Source organism: Myxocyprinus asiaticus, chromosome 33 (genome assembly GCF_019703515.2).
Source record: "Myxocyprinus asiaticus isolate MX2 ecotype Aquarium Trade chromosome 33, UBuf_Myxa_2, whole genome shotgun sequence".
Classification (NCBI taxonomy): Eukaryota; Metazoa; Chordata; class Actinopteri; order Cypriniformes; family Catostomidae; genus Myxocyprinus; species Myxocyprinus asiaticus.
In genome coordinates this window covers 20,874,939-20,894,442 of record NC_059376.1, presented here as the reverse complement: position 1 = coordinate 20,894,442, position 19,504 = coordinate 20,874,939, and the positions used below count along the sequence as shown (strand labels likewise).

The 19,504-nt window shown below is 36.5% G+C and overlaps 1 protein-coding gene across 3 annotated transcripts in view; it reads right to left on the bottom strand.

Moving 5' to 3' along the window:
• Window positions 1-19,504, bottom strand: part of LOC127424369 (importin-11) — a 178,020-nt gene that overhangs the window by 104,430 nt on the left and 54,086 nt on the right. For all 3 annotated transcript variants that reach the window (XM_051669497.1, XM_051669498.1, XM_051669496.1), the window contains exons 12-16: window positions 17,422-17,465; window positions 16,048-16,138; window positions 13,077-13,124; window positions 11,842-11,947; window positions 230-356 (exon numbers count right to left, since the gene is read on the bottom strand). In XM_051669497.1, coding sequence (XP_051525457.1) covers window positions 230-356; window positions 11,842-11,947; window positions 13,077-13,124; window positions 16,048-16,138; window positions 17,422-17,465 — 416 coding nt within the window. The remainder of the gene's footprint in view (window positions 1-229; window positions 357-11,841; window positions 11,948-13,076; window positions 13,125-16,047; window positions 16,139-17,421; window positions 17,466-19,504) is intronic.

The window sequence follows — 19,504 nt, the reverse complement described above, 5'->3', positions numbered from 1 at the left end:
AGTGTAAGTCCAAGACGACACAAAAAAAAAAAAAAAAAAAAAAAAAATTTATAAAAATTACTGCATCTTTAAATAGGTATTTTTTCAACTAAACTTGGGAGTAAAACTTCTTAAAACAGCAGCTCACACTCTGAAAATTATCACAACAAAAAGTTTGTCTGGAAAAGGTTTTTACAATTTAAATCTCCCAGCATGCCAAAGTCACAAAGCATGGTCACTACCAACTCACCACAAGGTCAGGGTCCTGCATGAGACTGAGAATAACCTCGTAGAGCAGGGGCCGCAGCTCCGGTTTGAACTTCACTGAGATCCACTGTCCAATCAGCCAGATGACCCGTCTTCTGATCAACTTGTACCTAAAAGAACACGACAAAGCTCAACAAATGAGCAGTAAAATTACACTGTAATTTAAATAGCTTAACATCTTTTAAAATCTTCTATCTGAGGAAAGGCTCTAAATAGCAGGTGAAAGACACAATAGGGAGATGACATGTCCAGAAATGGTCTTTACTCTTCAAATCCTGTATTCAGCACACCTTACTTAAACTTTAAAATGGTCTAATTTCCATGAATACTGCACAACTTTAAGATTTCTGTTCCCAGGGGTTCAAATATATTACATGAGGTTATAATTCAAAAGGAGAAAACTTTTAAATGACTTTGTTCAGATACAGATCTGCTCTTAAAGGGACAGTTTACCCAAAAATGAAAATTCTCTCATCATTTACTTATGATATCCCAGTTGTTTATGACTTTCTTCATCGGAATACATTTGAAGAAAAATAGAAAATTATCTCAGTAGTAGGTCCTTAAAATTCAAGTGGATGGTGATCAGACTTTTGAAGCTCCAAAAATCACAGACAGTCAGCATAAACGTCTTCGATATGATTCCAGCGGTTAAATTAATGTCTTCTAAAGCATCACGATCACTTTTGGTGCGAAAAAGATTAATATTTAAGTACTTTTTAAGTATAAACCATCGCTTCCATTAAGCTTCACGAGAGGGCGCGATTACGTCACACATGCATATCGCTGCTGACAGGAGGCGATGATTTAAGTGTTAAACGGTACTTAAATATTGATCTTTTTCACACCAAAAGTGATCGTGCTACTTTAGAGAGCACCTATTATGTTTTTTCAAATATTACCTTTCATGTAGTGTGTTATATAGCTGTTTGTGAATGAAAAAAAGTCTGCAAAGTTTCAAAAATCAAAGTGCACGAAATATGGAGTTATAAATACCCAAAAGAAAGAACCGACTCTGAGCACCTGAAATGAGTCATTAGTAGACTTACTTTCTGTACTAACCTATGTAATTTGGTAACAAAAAACCCACCTCTGGTCTGTTTACATGTACAGCCAGTGCAGGATGTTAGCTGTTAGCCTCTGCTCTGTAAGCGGTAGACCAATCACAACAGACTGGGACATCTGAACAATCAGAGCAGTGTAGGCTCTCTGAAAGGAGGAGTTTAGAATGAATCCTTTAGAACGGACCATTGAAGGAGTCGTTTTTGACACTGGGGAAAAAAGGTAATGCTGCAATTTAAATTGAGCAAAATAAAGTGTTTTTTGACCTTGGATGCATGTAAATCTATTGTATGAGACCTTTAAAACAAAATTAGGCACGTTTTAAAATCATAATAGGTGCACTGTAAAACAAATTTAACCGCTAGTGTCACATGGATGAGGTTTATGCTGACTGATTTTTTTTTTTTTGGAGCATCAGAAGTCGGATCGCCATACACTCGCATTTTAAGGACCTACTGAAATTTGTCTATTTTTCTTCAAATGTGTTTTGCTGAAGAACGAAAGTCATACACATCTGTGATATCATGAGGGTGAGCAAATAATGAGAGAATTTAGATTTTTGGGTTAACTAACCGTTTAAGTTTGCATAGTGTTTGAAGAATTTACAAGACGTTTATAATTTTCTGTAAATAAGAGGGCAATTAAAATAGCATTTTTGGAAACACTTTACAATAAGGTTCAATTTGTTAATAGTAGTTAACAACATTAGTAAACATGAATTAACAATTAACAATATATTTTTTACAGCATTTATTAATCTTTGTTAATGTTAGTTAATAAAAATATAATTGTTCATTGTTAGTTCATAGTACATTAACAAATGTATTAGTGTGTTTTAATTAACAGTGACTAAGATTAATAAATGCTGTAAAAGTATTGTTCATTGTTAGTTCATGTTAACTAATGTTGTTAACTAATGTTAACAAATGGAACCTTATTGTAAAGCGTTACTGCATTTTTTATTTTATTTTTTTTATTCAGTAGATTCCTAATGAAGCTATTTGACATTGCAGATATTTACTCATTTTTTATTATACTGATGCTCGATAAGGCAACACACTTCACTAAGAACCAAGGTTGTGTAAATGTTTAAACAGGATTATTTGGGTCATTTCATGTATTATTTTGTCTTGTGGAATATACATAGACTTTGTTCACACTGCAGGAAAAATCCGATTTTTTCTCAAATCCGATTTTTTTTTTGACTGACTGTTCAAACTGCAGGTTACATGTGGACATTTTTCCTTTTCAGACTGCAGTTGCTTTTGCTAGCACATCCACATTAATTGTCATAGAGCAAGACTCTTGAAGAGGACCCTCGTCCTGTACCGAAGCACTCAAAATGCCCGAGTGTCCCGTATTTGAGACACATTCAATACCTTATCACGTTGTGGAGGCTCGCAGCCGGGGTCTGTTACCGCACCTTAGCACATCTCTTTGGGTGAATAAAGCCAATGTCTGTATTTTTAAAAAGAGGTTTACACTGCTTTGGCTGCCCAGTTACATATGCCCCATATGAACATATGAAAATTCTCTTGAAACGAACCTACAGCGTGGCCATCATTATTGTTTTCCCTTCGAAGTGCCCTGTGAAGGCATCATTTATGCCATTTGGAAGGTAGTATATGTCTTCTCGTCACAACCTCTGATGAAACAACCCATCTCGCACAACAAACGACAGAAAAAAAAAACACAGACGCATTAACAAAAATCTGATTTAAATCGGATTCCAAACCACCTATGAGTGTGTAGGTTTGGATCGGGCTTGAAAAAAATTGGATTGTGTGTTTTTGTCCTGTTCAGGCAACTAAAACCTAAATGATTTTGAGTCAGATAGAACATACAATAAAGCAGTGTTTAGGGATATTTGCTTTTGAAAAATATAATATATATGTATAATTTTTTTTATTTATTTTATTTTTTAAAGTCCCAGTTTTGATCCCCTTCTGTCGGATAAGTTCTCCAAACCAAACCAGGCACGACTCCGAAGGCCCCAGTGATCTCTCAGGTTATTGGAGACACTAGGAGGGATCATTTCAAGGCTTTTTTTTTTTTTTTTTAAGAAAATATCTCCAGAGAAACAGACTACTGTGCCAGTGGCATTGATAAAATGTAAGAATGCGTGCCAGAGGTTTAGGCTGTTTCGTCTGGTTGCCAGTGAGCGACAGAGTAATTAGAGCCAGTGGTGATAAAAACTTCACATCCAATACCTCCAACTACTAATATTGCCTGCACCTCATTACATTAACTATAAAGGTCACTCCACAGAGGGCACAAATATATTAGCCAAGCTGCAAGTCATTATAAGTCCACTCTAAGATAATGACGCATCAGAATATTGTTTGCTCCACAATATGTCGGCTAAATCACAAGTAACCGATCATTATTCTCAATGGTGTATTATTAAGTAACAGAACATAAAGAGGCACATAAAGTTTAAGAGGTAATACAGAGGGCACTTTACCTTCCTGTTTGCTTATTAGTGCAAGGACTCCCCAGAGACCTCCTTTTCCTATTAAATATTTGAATTCAGTTTTAATAGGAATTTAATATGCAATGTGATGAGATGGTTATGAGGTAAATGGGTCCAGGAAAAGACGAGTGTGGTTTGATCACATAATTAGCATATAATTAGGTAGTCTTTAGAGACACACAAGTCCCTTACATTATGCACCAAATTAAAAAAATAAATCAATTAATAAAACAGAATACCAATACTAATTTCTTAAAGTAAATGTTGTTTTCACTGAGCCATTTTTAAAGTGTTCAATTCTGTGCCACCAGGGTCACCAAATGGAATTGCAAAATTATACATGTATGTGTGTGTGCATATATATATATATATATTTTTTTTTTTCAGATTCTGCTAAGAAATAAATGTCTATAAAAGGAAAGACTCACGGGGGTTTTTGACAGCTCCCCCAGGATAAAATTCATATTACTGTGAAAATACATCTCATAGAAGTGGAAAGGACACCCAAGTTCCTCACTATTTTCTTTTGACAAAAAACTTTTAAATGTATTACATACTGTATGGGTGTGATACAGCTGTGTCTGATGTTTCATACTGAGAATTGAATTTCATGATATAAGTGACCTCTTTGCATGTGTGTGCATCTGCGAGGGGATTCAAATTCTGCTATTTAGTATTTTACTCACTTTAATTGAAAAATATATATATATTCACAGTAAGCCTGAAAGACGCTGACCACAATAGACTGCCTGTTTTCAGAGAGAATAGGATGAGTAAATGATTGATTTTAAAGAGGGCAGCTGTCAAATGGCTGCATCTCAGAAACGTCAAAACAGACTACGTCAGGGAACGTCACTCAGAGACTGCTGATAACCTCAGTCTGTCTCTGTCAAACAGAAGAGTAAGGATCTGAAGCTCTATAAAGGCAAGTAAATCTTCTGGGCTGTCTCTCATAAGTTTGATTTAAATGCTAAAAGGCTGAAAGTACCTACTATATGTGTCAACTTATTGTTGGATGATGATTATGCTGCTAGTGTTAGTGGGGATTGCTATTCAAAAAATAGTTTTAAGTGCTCTCCATGATTGCTTTCAGATAGCTGAGTCAACATAACTGGACACTGAAATGCATGCCAACACCTCCTCAATTAGAGGAATAATGAGCAGCCATTAACTTTATACAAGCACAATGAGAGACAAAGCAATGCTCCATCTACATATAAAAATTGCTGTCACTACTATGCTATTTCAGTTTGATACCATATGAAGGCCTCATAATTAAAAGCTGAATATCCATGGTGAAATTTAGTCTCGCAAACCAGACTTGACATCAAATTTGGTGCATATAGGAGGTTATTCTCGCCAAGAAAAGCACACTTAAGACACAATAGACAGGACGGGGTTGTCTGAGCAAGATGTAAATCGACAAACCACAGTTAGGGTTAAAGATGTCAGGGGCATGTATACCTGAAATCGATACTACCACGATTATAAACTAGCATTTAACAAAGTGGCAGCTAATTCGAAAAATGGCACAGTAGTTCCATGAAAGGTTGTACAAACAAGACTAAAGAAATTAGTGGAAAATTAGTGGTTAGAATTTCTATATATATAAAAAAAAAAAAAAAAAAAAAAAAAAAAGAAAAAACACGAAATAACAATCGTTTCACAAACATAACCCTACGAAGTGCCAAAGAGCTGCATTGTTGACTATGACATTGTTGACAAACACGAGTCATATCACAATCCTTACGAGTTTGGGATGAGGTAACATTACCTTATGTGGACCAGACTGATATTTGTGACTTGACACAGTTTATTCCCCTAAAGCTAAACTAACACTACAGCTGCCACTGCTGAAGCTCACAGCTGAAAAGGTCATTTCATGTTGTTGCTCATCACACGCTGAACATCACCATCACACATGCTACTGGCTTCCCAGCTCGCCTGCAGTGTGGCTTCAGTGCTGTACATCAAATGCAACACATTCTGGCATGTGTTGAGGGTCATTGAGCACTGACCCAATTCTCTACGTGCACCAAAAGGATACGAACCAGCTAGGACAAAGCAAGGACTCCTACCTCCAAGAACTCTAAGAGTGGAGGAAGCAGTTCACTGAGCCCTACCGCAGTGGTTCTCAGGTGGGTTTGCTTTAGAACCCATATTTTACAGTGGACATCAAGAGTAGACCAGACACAATAATAAACCCCTAACTAGAGATGTAAAAAGTCCCGGCACTTCAGTACTAAATCGATACTGATATGTAAAAAAAAAAAAAAAAAAAATCACATGTATACTTGCATGTGTGCTGTGTGAAGAGTGCTTGAGCCAACAGTAGTAGTAATGTGGCTGAATGTGTGAATGCTCCAATGCACTTCCTGCGAAATTCCGCAAGCAAAGGCGGCATGACCTTAAGCGAGAGTGAAACCCCCAAAAATAACTTGAAGCAGTATCTTTGTGCTGCATACTCTGGGAGAGTGCAGTAATAAAGAAACTCTCCGCTAAAATAACTCCTAGTCCATTGTGAGAATTCAGTGTAGCTATGTACAAAGCATCACACACACAGAGGTCACTGCCAAACCAGGGAACTTCCTATTGGTCAACACTGTGAATTCGAAATCTTTGCCACTGCACATCCACAAGTTTGGTAAAGGTGACCAAGCTTGTAGTGTAAACGCCGTCAGTTTGTCTTAAGTGGATGTGAACAGGTGGGACTAAAATCGTATACGTGTCAAAATATCAGATTTTTTAATTAGACCTTTTCTAACAACAATAAAGCACTCGTTACTCCTGGCTGGATAACTTTAATAAGCTCTCTATTAGAGGTGTGAATCTTCACTTGCCTCACAATCCGATTACGATTCAGAGGGAAACGATTCGATTATAAAACGATTCTTGATGCATCACGATGCATCTTGTCCTCCAATACTTTTATTAATAATGAGCAGTTACCGGTACATATGAATCTGTGGCGATGGATGTCCAGGATTACAGGTGATGGCCACTCGGCTGGTGTTATGCATCGACTCCATCACTCTAGATTTTGTGTCACTGTACAGAACAGGTATAGCGGTGTCTGTGAAAAAACTCAGAGAAGGGATTCTGTATCTCGGCTCCAGGGTATGGGGGCGGAGATCCTTTGCAATAAATGTGGCAATGGACTGTGTGATCTTCTTTGCCCTTTTGGAGTTCTGAGGTAAATTTGATACCGTCGCCTGTATTGTTGTCTGCGTTTGGCGTGGTTGCTGCTAACTTTAGCTCTGAGTGAAAAAGGGAGATGTGATTCCTCATATTTGTTGTGCTGTAAAAAGTATTTAATCTTGGTTCGACATGTCTTGCACAGAGCATATTTTTTTAATCAAGCTAATTTTTCTACTTATCTCAGTAAAAACCGAAATGTGCCCAAATATCTGCTTTCAAGAAGTTAGTTGCATTTTTAAGCACCAGCTGCTGCTCTCCCTCCGCCATGTCTCCTATCTACATACATCAGATGCAAGTTCTTTGCTTCTGGAGCACATAGGCAACTTTTTTATTAATATTTAATAAAACTACTTATTTAAAAACAGTATGGCATATACAGGTGCTGGTCATATAATTAGAATATCATCAAAAAGTTGATTTATTTCACTAATTCCATTCAAAAAGTGAAACTTGTATATTATATTCATTCATTACACACAGACTGATATATTTCAAATGTTTATTTCTTTTAATTTTGATGATTATAACTGACAACTAAGGAAAATCCCAAATTCAGTATCTCAGAAAATTAGAATATTGTGAAAAGGTTCAATATTGAAGACACCTGGTGCCACACTCTAATCAGCTAATTAACTCAAAACACCTGCAAAGGCCTTTAAATGGTCTCTCAGTCTAGTTCTGTACGCTACACAATCATGGGGAAGACTGCTGACTTGACAGTTGTCCAAAAGACGACCATTGACACGTTGCACAAGGAGGGCAAGACACAAAAGGTCATTGCAAAAGAGGCTGGCTGTTCACAGAGCTCTGTGTCCAAGCACATTAATAGAGAGGCGAAGGGAAGGAAAAGATGTGGTAGAAAAAAGTGTACAAGCAATAGGGATAACCGCACCCTGGAGAGGATTGTGAAACAAAACCCATTCAAAAATGTGGGGGAGAACTACTACGCACAGACGTATGCAAGGCATGGGTTTCAGCTGTCGCATTCCTTGTGTCAAGCCACTCTTGAACAACAGACAGCGTCTGAAGCGTCTCGCCTGGGCTAAAGACAAAAAGGACTGGACTGCTGCTGAGTGGTCCAAAGTTATGTTCTCTGATGAAAGTAAATTTTGCATTTCCTTTGGAAATCAGGGTCCCAGAGTCTGGAGGAAGAGAGGAGAGGCACACAATCCACGTTGCTTGAGGTCCAGTGTAAAGTTTCCACAGTCAGTGATGGTTTGGGGTGCCATGTCATCTGCTGGTGTTGGTCCACTGTGTTTTCTGAGGTCCAAGGTCAACGCAGCCGTTTACCAGGAAGTTTTAGAGCACTTCATGCTTTCTGCTGCTGACCAACTTTATGGAGATGCAGATTTCATTATCCAACAGGACTTGGCACCTGCACACAGTGCCAAAGCAACCAGTATCTGGTTTAAGGACCATGGTATCCCTGTTCTTAATTGGCCAGCAAACTCGCCTGACCTTAACCCCATAGAAAATAGATGGGGTATTGTGAAGAGGAAGATGCGATATGCCAGACCCAACAATGCAGAAGAGCTGAAGGCCACTATCAGAGCAACCTGGGCTCTCATAACACCTGAGCAGTGCCACAGACTGATCAACTCCATGCCACGCCGCATTGCTGCAGTAATTCAGGCAAAAGGAGCCCCAACTAAGTATTGAGTGCTGTACATGCTCATACTTTTCATGTTCATACTTTTCAGTTGGCCAAGATTTCTAAAAATCCTTTCTTTGTATTGGTCTTAAGTAATATTCTAATTTTCTGAGATACTGAATTTGGGATTTTTTTTTTATTTTTTATTTTTTTATTTATTTATCACACATTATACATTTGCACATATACAGTGAAATTCTTTTTTTCACATATCCCAGCTAAGCTGGGGTCAGAGTGCAATAATTTTCCTTAGTTGTCAGTTATAATTTTCCTTAGTTGTCAGTTATAATCATCAAAATTAAAAGAAATAAACATTTGAAATATATCAGTCAGTGTGTAATGAATGAATATAATATACAAGTTTCACTTTTTGAATGGAATTAGTGAAATAAATCAACTTTTTGATGATATTCTAATTATATGACCAGCACCTGTACTGTATATGATATTTAATTACATTTTTAAAAAAATCGATTCTTTTGTTTTTAAGCATCGCGATACATCGCAAAAACGATTATATTCCACAGGTCTACTCTATACAATAAAAAAAAGCCATTGTTTTAGTGTAATTTAACATTTATATTATTACTGACAATGTATTAACTTTTTAAAAACAGTATTCTGTTTAATAGCATATTTGTAACGAGAACAGAGAAATGTATACTGGTATTTTTTATTTCATCTTGTGTAGTTTTGGTCTAGGTTTTCAAGGATGAAGGCATGTCATGCAACCTGCTGTATCTGTTTGGATAGCCAACATGGGATACCAAGTAAAAAGTTGACAGCTTTTAAATGTTAAGCAGTCTATACATTTATTTATCTTAAATGCAGACATAAATCATTAGTTTCATTTATCATTTGCATGGTTTTTCCCCCATTTTTGGGTTACGACCCACTACGCTACCAGAGAGCTGGTGAAGTGTCGGAGAAGGAAGGAACGGGACAGAGATTGTGAAGTAGGAATTAAACATTAGACAAATGCAACAGGCTTCCCTAGCCTATCAATCCAGTCTTTAGCAACACCTGTCCAGCGTGTCTGCCTCCTTTAACCTCTCGAGGCAGAAGATCAGCTCTTGGACGATCAGTTCGCTAAGGCAAAGCTCAAGAGTATGGGCACGGTGACACAGTAGGACTGATGAAGTGATAAATCAATTTGAGGGTCTGGAGCATTGCCAGACCATGTGAAATGACAGTGCACAAGGTCAAGGAACTTGCAGTAGAGCTTCATCACAAGTTAAGGAGGTATAATGCATTTACTGTGAACTTGCTGCTGAATATAAAGTTGTCAAATCTCAAAGCCCAAGGCACGGATGGCAGATGTCAGCACCAGGTTTAGTCATGTGTCTGTTAAAATTTCTTTGAGGCATTTTCAGGCATACTGTCTCATGATGACAGTGACAAACATGCCTGATTAAAGAGTGGCAGGCGTACATTTGCTTGCTCTGTCAAGAGCATGTATCGAGACTGCCTCAATACACATGTATTCGAGCAGTTTCTCAAACACTAACCAACCCCCCCACTTCCAAGACCTACCGACATGCACATACTTGTCTGCGGATGTCTTCACCCATCCTCTGCGACAATCACACAAACACTTTGGAGCGTGTTATGTGCTAGACAGTAGGAATGACAGACCTGGTTTCATACAAACAAACAAGGTATTGGACTTTATTTTTCTCTCTCTTTCCTTAAATGTGAAGTCATATTTATGAAATATACAGATAAGGTTTAAATCCCGCTCCTTCAAACCACAAGCACGTTCCAACCATCCTGGATGAAGAGACGAAAAATTGAGAGATACAAAATGGATGGAGAATGGATGGAGAAACAGACAGTCATGGTTTCAAATGTGATCATAATGACATCTTCCACAACAGAGGTCTGTTTCGACTCTCTCTCTCTAGTCACAAATTATGCTTTGTGTAAAGCTAGAACTCAGATTACCTCTTTTTTTAAACTGTGGGAGGAAATCATTGTACACAGAATGAATTGTGCTCACTGATAGTGTTTTTGTTTTTTTTGTTTTTTTTTTTTTTTTGCACGCACTGTCTGCATCATGTTAGCACAGGATTCACTAAAGGAACTATGCAAATCAGGAAACTACCAAAAACCTTCTGCTAAATGCAATTTGCACAGCACAATTCCCAGTCTTGCAGGTTGGTTCTGAGTGCTGCTGGGTGTTGTTAGATGCAGCAGCCTACCACAACTAGGCATGCCTTAGAGGGAATAAAAGGCATCACTCCACCACAGCGGTCCAGTTAACGAATTCACCTAATCACTAAAACAGTGAAAGTGCCCTCAACTACAACGCGCACAAGATATATGCCATTTATAATGCTCTTATCTATCATTCTCCGTCATTTAATTAATTACAGTTGCCATGATACACAGAATATGAATATTTATACAAATAAAAAAAACGCCTGCTTTCTATGGGCAGTAAAAGTGCAATGTTCGGCATGCAGATAGTTTTGTGAATAAGTAAATGTACTGTCCACACAAAACTGTTATTGTCACCACATCAACACCTTTGAAATACTTCTGGTACTGCACACCAACTTTAACTTATGTACAACTTTTAAAGTTTCTTTCCATATTAACCCCCATGGCCGTCACTGAATATTCCACACAACAAAAAAATAAACTCTTTACGGGATATTTATTTTACAATTCTGTATGTCTGATAACTCGCATCAACAACTTTTCTGACCTGATCAGATACACTGCAGGAGTCTCCCAGAGGAACATTGTTTAACCAGTCCATCAGCAACAGCTGGTATAATACTGCTATTGTAAGGCAGCAGCAAATGTCATTGAGGCCCAGTATAAAGATTAGCCAGGCTCTCGTCTGAGAGGTTTATCTAAATCTCGATATCTTTTGTGCTGTTCTTAAATTCTGAGAGAAAGTTTTAGTCTTTTATCTGTAGGAGGGCTAGTCTCTAACACAGCACACAAGCATTTCTTTGAATGCACCTGCTGAGTGACATCACTTCCTGGAAAAGACAATGAAAGGAGTGAATACCGTTTTATCTACAGAAAACAATGCTTAAGATCTCTGTTTTTTGTTGATGTGAAACGTCATGTTGGAGTTTCTTGGATTTCCTGGTTTTATTCCCTAATACAAATGTTATATTTTCAGGCTGACTTTATGACGTTTGGAAGGTTTAAAAGATTTTTCAGACAGAGAATAATTACATTTATTAAGTGATACCTGTTGTGGCTGACTTGTAGCTCTCCTAGGAGTTGGTTCTTGAACCACTGATCAAAGTCCACGTTGTCAAATAATTCATATGCTGCTAACCCAACAGCATTGTAGACTGTAAAGAAACAACAGATTGAGCAAATTTCAACATCTGCAAACAGGGTTCCCACACTTTTTGACCAATACATTTCTATAATTTATCCAAGACCATTCCAGTTGTTTAAGATTACTGAATAAGGATTATTTTTAAACATTCAGACAGACTCACTAATGAATCATTCAGACCAATTTGTGAACTGGTTCAAATGATTCATTATAAAGAATCAACTCAAAAGGTTTGCTCACAAATCAGACATCACTGTGGCTTACCAATAAGTTTTATTCCATCCAACAGCAATGTCTAGCCAATTAAATATTTGAAAACAGAGCATAGCTACAAAAATGTACAGTACTGAGCTTAGTCTTAGTCGCATAATATTTTTCATAAAAACATTAGTCTTAAGATGGTTATTTTATATATTCTGCTTTTAGTGTATCAGTAGAATATATCAATTTTAGATTTCAACATTCTCTTTACAAATAGAATTGAACAGAAGAAGAACAAGGAGCCCTACAACAGATGGTATGGCTCCAACATCAAAATCTCAACATCATTGAGTAAGTCTGGGAATACGTGAAGAGACAGAAGCAATTGAGACAGCCTAAATAGATAGAAGAACTGTGACAAGTTCTCCAAGAAGCTTGGAACATCCTATCTGCCAACAACCAAGAAAAACTGTATACAGGTGTACCTAGGAGAATTGGTGCTGTTTTGAGCAAAGGTTTTCACACCAAATATTGATTTCGCATTTTTTTTATTTATTTTTTTTTTTTATGTTTACTGGACTTTGTAAGCCGTTAATTGATAAATGAAAACTATTTATGGCATTTTTTTTTTTTTAAGACATCCTCACTATTCAAAATTTTTCAAAAGGCATAAAACTTTTGCACAGTACTGTATATTTATTATAGACCTTTTCATAACCATATGTAGACTTTTCCATGACTTAAGATTCTATTCTAATTCATTGGTATTTTTTTGGTTTTACATAACCATGGGAACCCTTTATTAATCTTTAATTAAAAGATTCATGACAAAATTAGAAATATTTTACTGCTTTGTGTTCATTCATAAAAATATTTCTGAAAAGAGAGGTAAAAAGAAAGCGTAAGCATAAGAACTAAGAAGTCCTGCACAATGGTACCTGCATCCTTCATAAGCATCTGCACTGGGTCCTCCACATTACTGGGACCTAAAAGACAAAGAAAAACAAGCATCATGAACAAATGGAATAATCCTTCTCATCTTACCTACAATGTCCTTTAGGACTGTTGGACTAAAACAGCTTCTATCGTATCCGCAAATCTGTAATAATGACCAATTATATTTGCAAATGTTATTAAAAGTAGCAAAGGTAGTAAAATGAGTAATGAAACATTAACAACCAAAACAACCAAAGGTTTTGTCCCATTTCCCTCAGCCAATCACAATTAGCCATCCCAGAGCGACAATACAGTGTTGCACCTAATTGTCCATTTATAATAGAGAAAATGCTCAAAAGACAAAAACACTACTGGGAAATTAAATGAGAGGTCATTATCAGTATCATAGTGTGAATGTGCTCCTTGGAATGGGGTTGTCTTCACATTATAGTGAAACATTACTTTAAAAATCAATAATAAAAATAGCACTTTCTGTCTGGCTCCTCTGTCCTCTTGTGGTAAAATATGCCATTTTCACTGAGATTATTCAAATAAAACAATCGATCATGCCCAAAGATTGCTATGGACGTCCCTAAATGACTCATACTGAGATCATTAGAGCTGGGTATTGATACAGATGTCCCGATTCTATTTGATTCCGATACACACACTCCTGAGTCGATTCTGATTTTGATTCGATATCGATTCAAATGGGTATATTTCAGTTATAATGTTTTGTTTGCTTACATATGAAAGAAATTATCTCCCAGCTAATGCTGTTAGTTATGCAGGGGACCTTCTAACTAACTAGGTACATTATGAAAATATTAATTTACTAATTATATTTTATTCGTTTTTCATCATTTTGGTCACTTTTTGGCTTTTTAAAACTGAACAAATCCATGTCAATAAATATTATATTTCATATATTATTATTTTTTTGTTACATGTTTATTGTTTAATTGCATCATTTAAACTATTTACATGATTTAATGAACACGTGCTAAAACCGGTACCGTCTCTTTAACAAAACCACCATTTCTGTAAAGTGTGTCTGTAAATGAGCGCATGTTAATAAGACAGGACTCCAATGGCTTTATCTTATCTGTGCCATGCATGATTAGAACTAAATGTTTCTTTTTTGTTGTTTTTAACAACTGACTGCAGAGAACAGAGGGTATTAAAAGAAACATTATTCAATGACAAATGGGTTGCGCGGATTTGGAACAACTAATATACGACACAATTTAGGGGCAGTGGTGTCTCAGGGGTTAAGGCTCTGGGTTACTGACCAGTAGGTCGGGGGTTCAAGCCCCAGCACCGCCAAGATGCCACTGTTGGGCCCTTGAGCAAGGCCCTTGACCCTACCTGCTCCATGGCTGACCCTGCACTCTGACCCCAGCTTAGCTGGGATATGTGAAAAAAAAAGAAAGAAATTTCACTGTATATATGCAAAAAATGTATGTATAATGTGTGACAAAAATAAAGGCTTCTTCTACTGGTGAGTGAAATGTAAAAATGTATTAACAAGTTGCCAAATATATATATTTTATTCACATAGCGTGAAATTTGGTTGCATATGCTAGTGATTTCTCTCATGTAGTAGAGGGTTGAGCATAGATAAAAGATCAATCTTGGGATTTAAGAATCGATATCGAGATCATTCAAATGAAGATTGCGATGTATCGGAAAATTCACTTCCATTGTAAGTGCCTCACTTTAACCAAGATTTTCGATTTTTTTTTAAAGAAAAGGAGGTGCAAATCAAAAGAAATTTTTGTGGCAATCAATATTATGCCACAAATGCTGTCGATTGAGCTTAACTTGTATTGAACCTGAAATGTTCCTTTTAAATTGTTGTCAAAAATGCTTGGTGTGATGGTAATGACAGCAATATTGGGGGCAGCAACTCTTTGTTATTTTCTCTTTTTTGCAAATTATTCACATAAACACCAAATAAATGGTTCTTTAGAAGTTCTTTAGAAAACATGCAATATAGAATTTTGGTAATTTAAGCATTTAAACGTTTAACAATACAACATTTCAATCTATTATAATCTCTCCTTGAAAACTAGAATGCTTTTTTAAAAAAGCATTCTAGTGCACACCAAGCATTTTTTCATAAAAAACCACCCTAGGGGACAGAATAGGCTCCCCTGATTGAAGATTCAACCTTATACACAGGTATTTTATAAACTAATTTACAAGGAAGACTCATTCACTAGAGAATTACTAGGGAGCCTGATCAAAAGCAATGAGAGTGTAACACTTGTCAGGCAGTGCTTGTGTTTGGCTGAGAGTGTCAGCCTAATTGCTGCACGCGCCTCTTAGTGGTGCACTAATGGTGGACCTTCTTTAGCTTAGCAGGGTGCATTTTAAAAAAGGTGACATTTGCCCTGCAAGTCTGCAATCCCCAGAAGACTTTGTCAGATTTTCTTAAGTGAAAAGGTAGAGAACACCCCTCATTTAGAAACAAAGAAAGCTTTGAAGAACTGACGGTATGGCATGTCATTTGAAGTCAATTTAGTCTATCCAAGGTAATGTCAGCAGGAAGCTATAAATGAAAGCACTTCCATGTTGGAAAACAGCTTTGTTTAAAGAGCATTGCATCAGAGCATATTTTCAGCGCCAGCATCTCCTGCAGCATACATGAATGGCTTGTATCAAAAAAATATTTCACTTATGAGGCTACTATGATAATTACTGTAGATAAAAAGGGATCTACAATATGAAAAAAGAATTTAATCATGTCCTCAACTATTCTCGCTCTGGCTGTGACATCTCTTATTTTCACAACGTAATGACACTTCCATTTAACTAGCGAAGTTTGTTTGATCGGCGAGTCTTTAAGCAACACATTCAAAGCTTTGATGTGTCATTTATTATTTGCGTCCTTGAATGTCTTTCATTAATGAAAATGCTGTTTGCCCATCCCCAACCCTGTTTAACACATGTCAAGACAATTAAACCAACCTTGAAGATTCTGCACCATCTCCAGGAGCACTGGTGTCAAAGTTTGACTGTAGTTATGGAAAATGTCCAGGAACAACACTTCCGTGCATGGCTGTAAAGATATTGAGTGAAACAAGGAAAAACAGGACATGACAAGAACGTGAGGAAGCAATCGATACAAAAACAATATTTAAACAAATGTTCACCCACACTCACAAACACATGAATAGGAAACCCTCTGATTTTCTACAGTATCCATCAATGTTGCTAACACAATCGATAATGTGCACTGACGGGGGTGTCAGAGTGCGAGACATCACCCAGTGGCCTTCAGGGGCTGTTATTAATGGTTGGAACAGTGATACCCTTGGAGGTCAAATATCACATTTGCAAACCGTGTCCATCTTAACATTTGTAACACATGTCAAATCATATATTCTATGCCTTCAGGAACTCTGACATAATCAATGCGGTTCAGAGCAAAATCAATGAGGGCAGGTATCAAGAATGATTATGGTTATGGATGACTGCTTAATAGGGCTTAATAAAAGATTGCTAAACATCCATTAGACCAGTGATTCTCTACTGGTTTTGCTTCAGGACATTTTCCCTTTGCATAGTCCCAACAATATAAAAGTTTATTGACTAAATATCACTTGAAGCTAGCTTCTACCAAATGAGGAATTTGAGCTAACATACCGATTGGACGCAATGCCTCTGACATCAGTAACAAATTATGGGAAGCGTTTTCTCCTTCCTTTAAAAAGTTGATTTTTTTATTTTGGGATCCAAACTTTTCACGATTCACAGTTAGTTGCATTTTATTATTTTCATTTAGCATTGTTTTTTCCTTGCTGTCGGTGACCCTATCAGAACAGAGTTGCAACAATTTTTTTAGACTGATGTGTAAGATTTACAGTATATTACTTGCAAATATGTCCACTAAGTAGCTAATATATATCTATTTTAAGATACTTGCTTCTGAAGTTACTTGAAGGTGAAATGATCCCATAGAGGCTTCCTTCACTGCGTAATGACAAATATGATGTAAAACACTGCTCTTGCCTGAGGTTATAAGTTTAGTCACCCAAAGTTATTAAAAAGCCAGGACATAAGAGCCACATTCAGTAAGCTGCCAGATGTAAAGCAAATGAAGTCACATGAGGGCAGTAACAAATTACCCTGTAGAGTCAACCATGCAATGAAAATTCCATAACTGGTCTACACTTCATTTACTGCCACTTCCATTGACCTTGGAATACATCTTTCTTTAGGTGTTGCACAGATAGGCAGGCAAATGAAAGTAAGAATGTTCCATTTGCAAAATAATAAAACGTTTCTAAAGACCTGCTTTCAGACCAGTGAAATAAAATTTCATGGAAATAGTCCACTCACCCGCAAACTATACTTCCAAGAGTCACCTCCAGTCTCTTCAACGGCTGAAAGAAAGTTAAAAGCAAATTTTAAAAAAAGTTGTTGTTTCTCAGGGTCTCATTTAAATCTCTGTACTAGTTTGTACTTTCAAATTCTTCTGAGCAATTTTGGAACTTTTTATTGCGGCACTTCTTTTGTTACCGTTTCCCAAGGATGAATTGCTTTTGTGGCATTCCACATTTAAAGTTGCTTTGGATAAAAGTGTCTGCTAAATCAATAAATGTAAACACTTAATTTTTCACATCAGACTTGGCCAAAACTATAACCCTTCTAATGTTTTCTGGTCATTCTTGGCCTGTTTTCAGTAAAATATTATAAAATAATAATATAATAAATACCAAATCATTTTACTAAAACACAGTAGAAGCAAATGTTCCATAAAATAGTTTTCATAAAAATAACTATTTTGAAAAAGTGTTCCATACATGGTCTTAAATTTGACCTGTATTTGAAAACCAGTTCTGGTCTTTCACCTTTGGCCTTTAAGCAAGTTATGCAGCTTAAAACCATTTTATTATTATTATTATTATTTTACCTATGAATAAAATTCAAAATCTTACAGGTAATATTATACTGAATGAGTTTATTAACATGATTTTAGATAATAGGGAAGAACTGAGCTAAAGGGTCCCCGGATGTTACTGTCTCCTAAAACACCTAAACGTCAACAAAAATTAGCACTTTCCTAAGCACACTTCAACATATTTGTTTTTGGCATAAGTGGGGAGGAATGAATTTGCTGAGACAGATGCACAAAGATGGCCTTTACTGACTGCTTTAGTCACAATAGTGATGCATTTGTAAAACATGCCAGCACTAAAAATTGCAGCACTAAGATGTTGCCTGTTCAGTTACTAATAGCAGAATAATACAGCTTTACTATGAAAGACATTACGAAATGCCAAAAGTGATTGAAATAAACAGGAAATGGGAACACCAGTTGCCAAAGATGTGTCAAAGTTGATTAACATTACTCATCAATATTCAATAAAAAATAGAAATAATAATAATAATAATATTTTCTATCGTAATACACTTTGGAACTGGAATAAAAAAATAGTAATAATAATAATAATAAAAAAAAAACACTTCCTTTAAGGGGGTTATTTAGACCTGTTGTACTCCATTTATGAATTCTTATGAATATTTAATGATTTTCATCATTAGGATCACAAGTGGTTGATGCTTCTAGGGACAATATGAGGATTAACATCCACAGCTTATGAAGAAACTATATTCAAAAGTTTCTAACATTCAGAGAGCACGTAGGGTAACTGTATCCCGATAATATTTCCACCGCAAGGATTTTCCAAGATTCTTTCTATCCATGATCCAAACAAAAAGAAGGTAATTAGAGGGAAAGTTTGCCCAAAAAATTAAATTATGTCATCATTTACTCACACGTGTGACAAATGACTTACTTTCTTCCATGAAACTGGAACAAAATTAGATGTTAGGCATGGTATGTTAGTCTCATTCACCATTCAGTTTCATTGCATTTTTTTCTCCATACGATGAAAGTGAATGGTGACTGAGTCTGTCACTCTGCTTAACATCTCCTTTTTGTTCCATAGAAAAAGATAAGCCATATGGGTTTGAAACAACATTAGGTTAAATGATGGTAGAGATTTCATTTTTGGGTGGACTATTCCTTTAAATAGTACCTAAGGGCTGGTTATCTACAGTCAAGAACAATTCTGTCTGCTGCTGAGTCACTGAATTAGTTGCAATTACTCTATGTTGACAGCAGGACCCCGGAACGATTCACCAACTGGCATTCCCTGTGCCAGAAACAAATTACTGGAGCGAGACAATTGAGATTAGCAAATGACACCATCAAAGTACACCAAGAGATTGTAAATTAGCACCAATTGTACTCTGTGTAGCCCATTTCCCTGACAGGAATAACTTATGTTAGATGACTGCAGCAGGTAAGGTTCAGTATGTCTGGGCGTAACACAAAGCAGGGCTCAGTTAACAGACAGCACAGAGCAGCTTGAGTTCCAAGTTCATGAGTTTTACATCTGTTGCATAGCTACTCTAC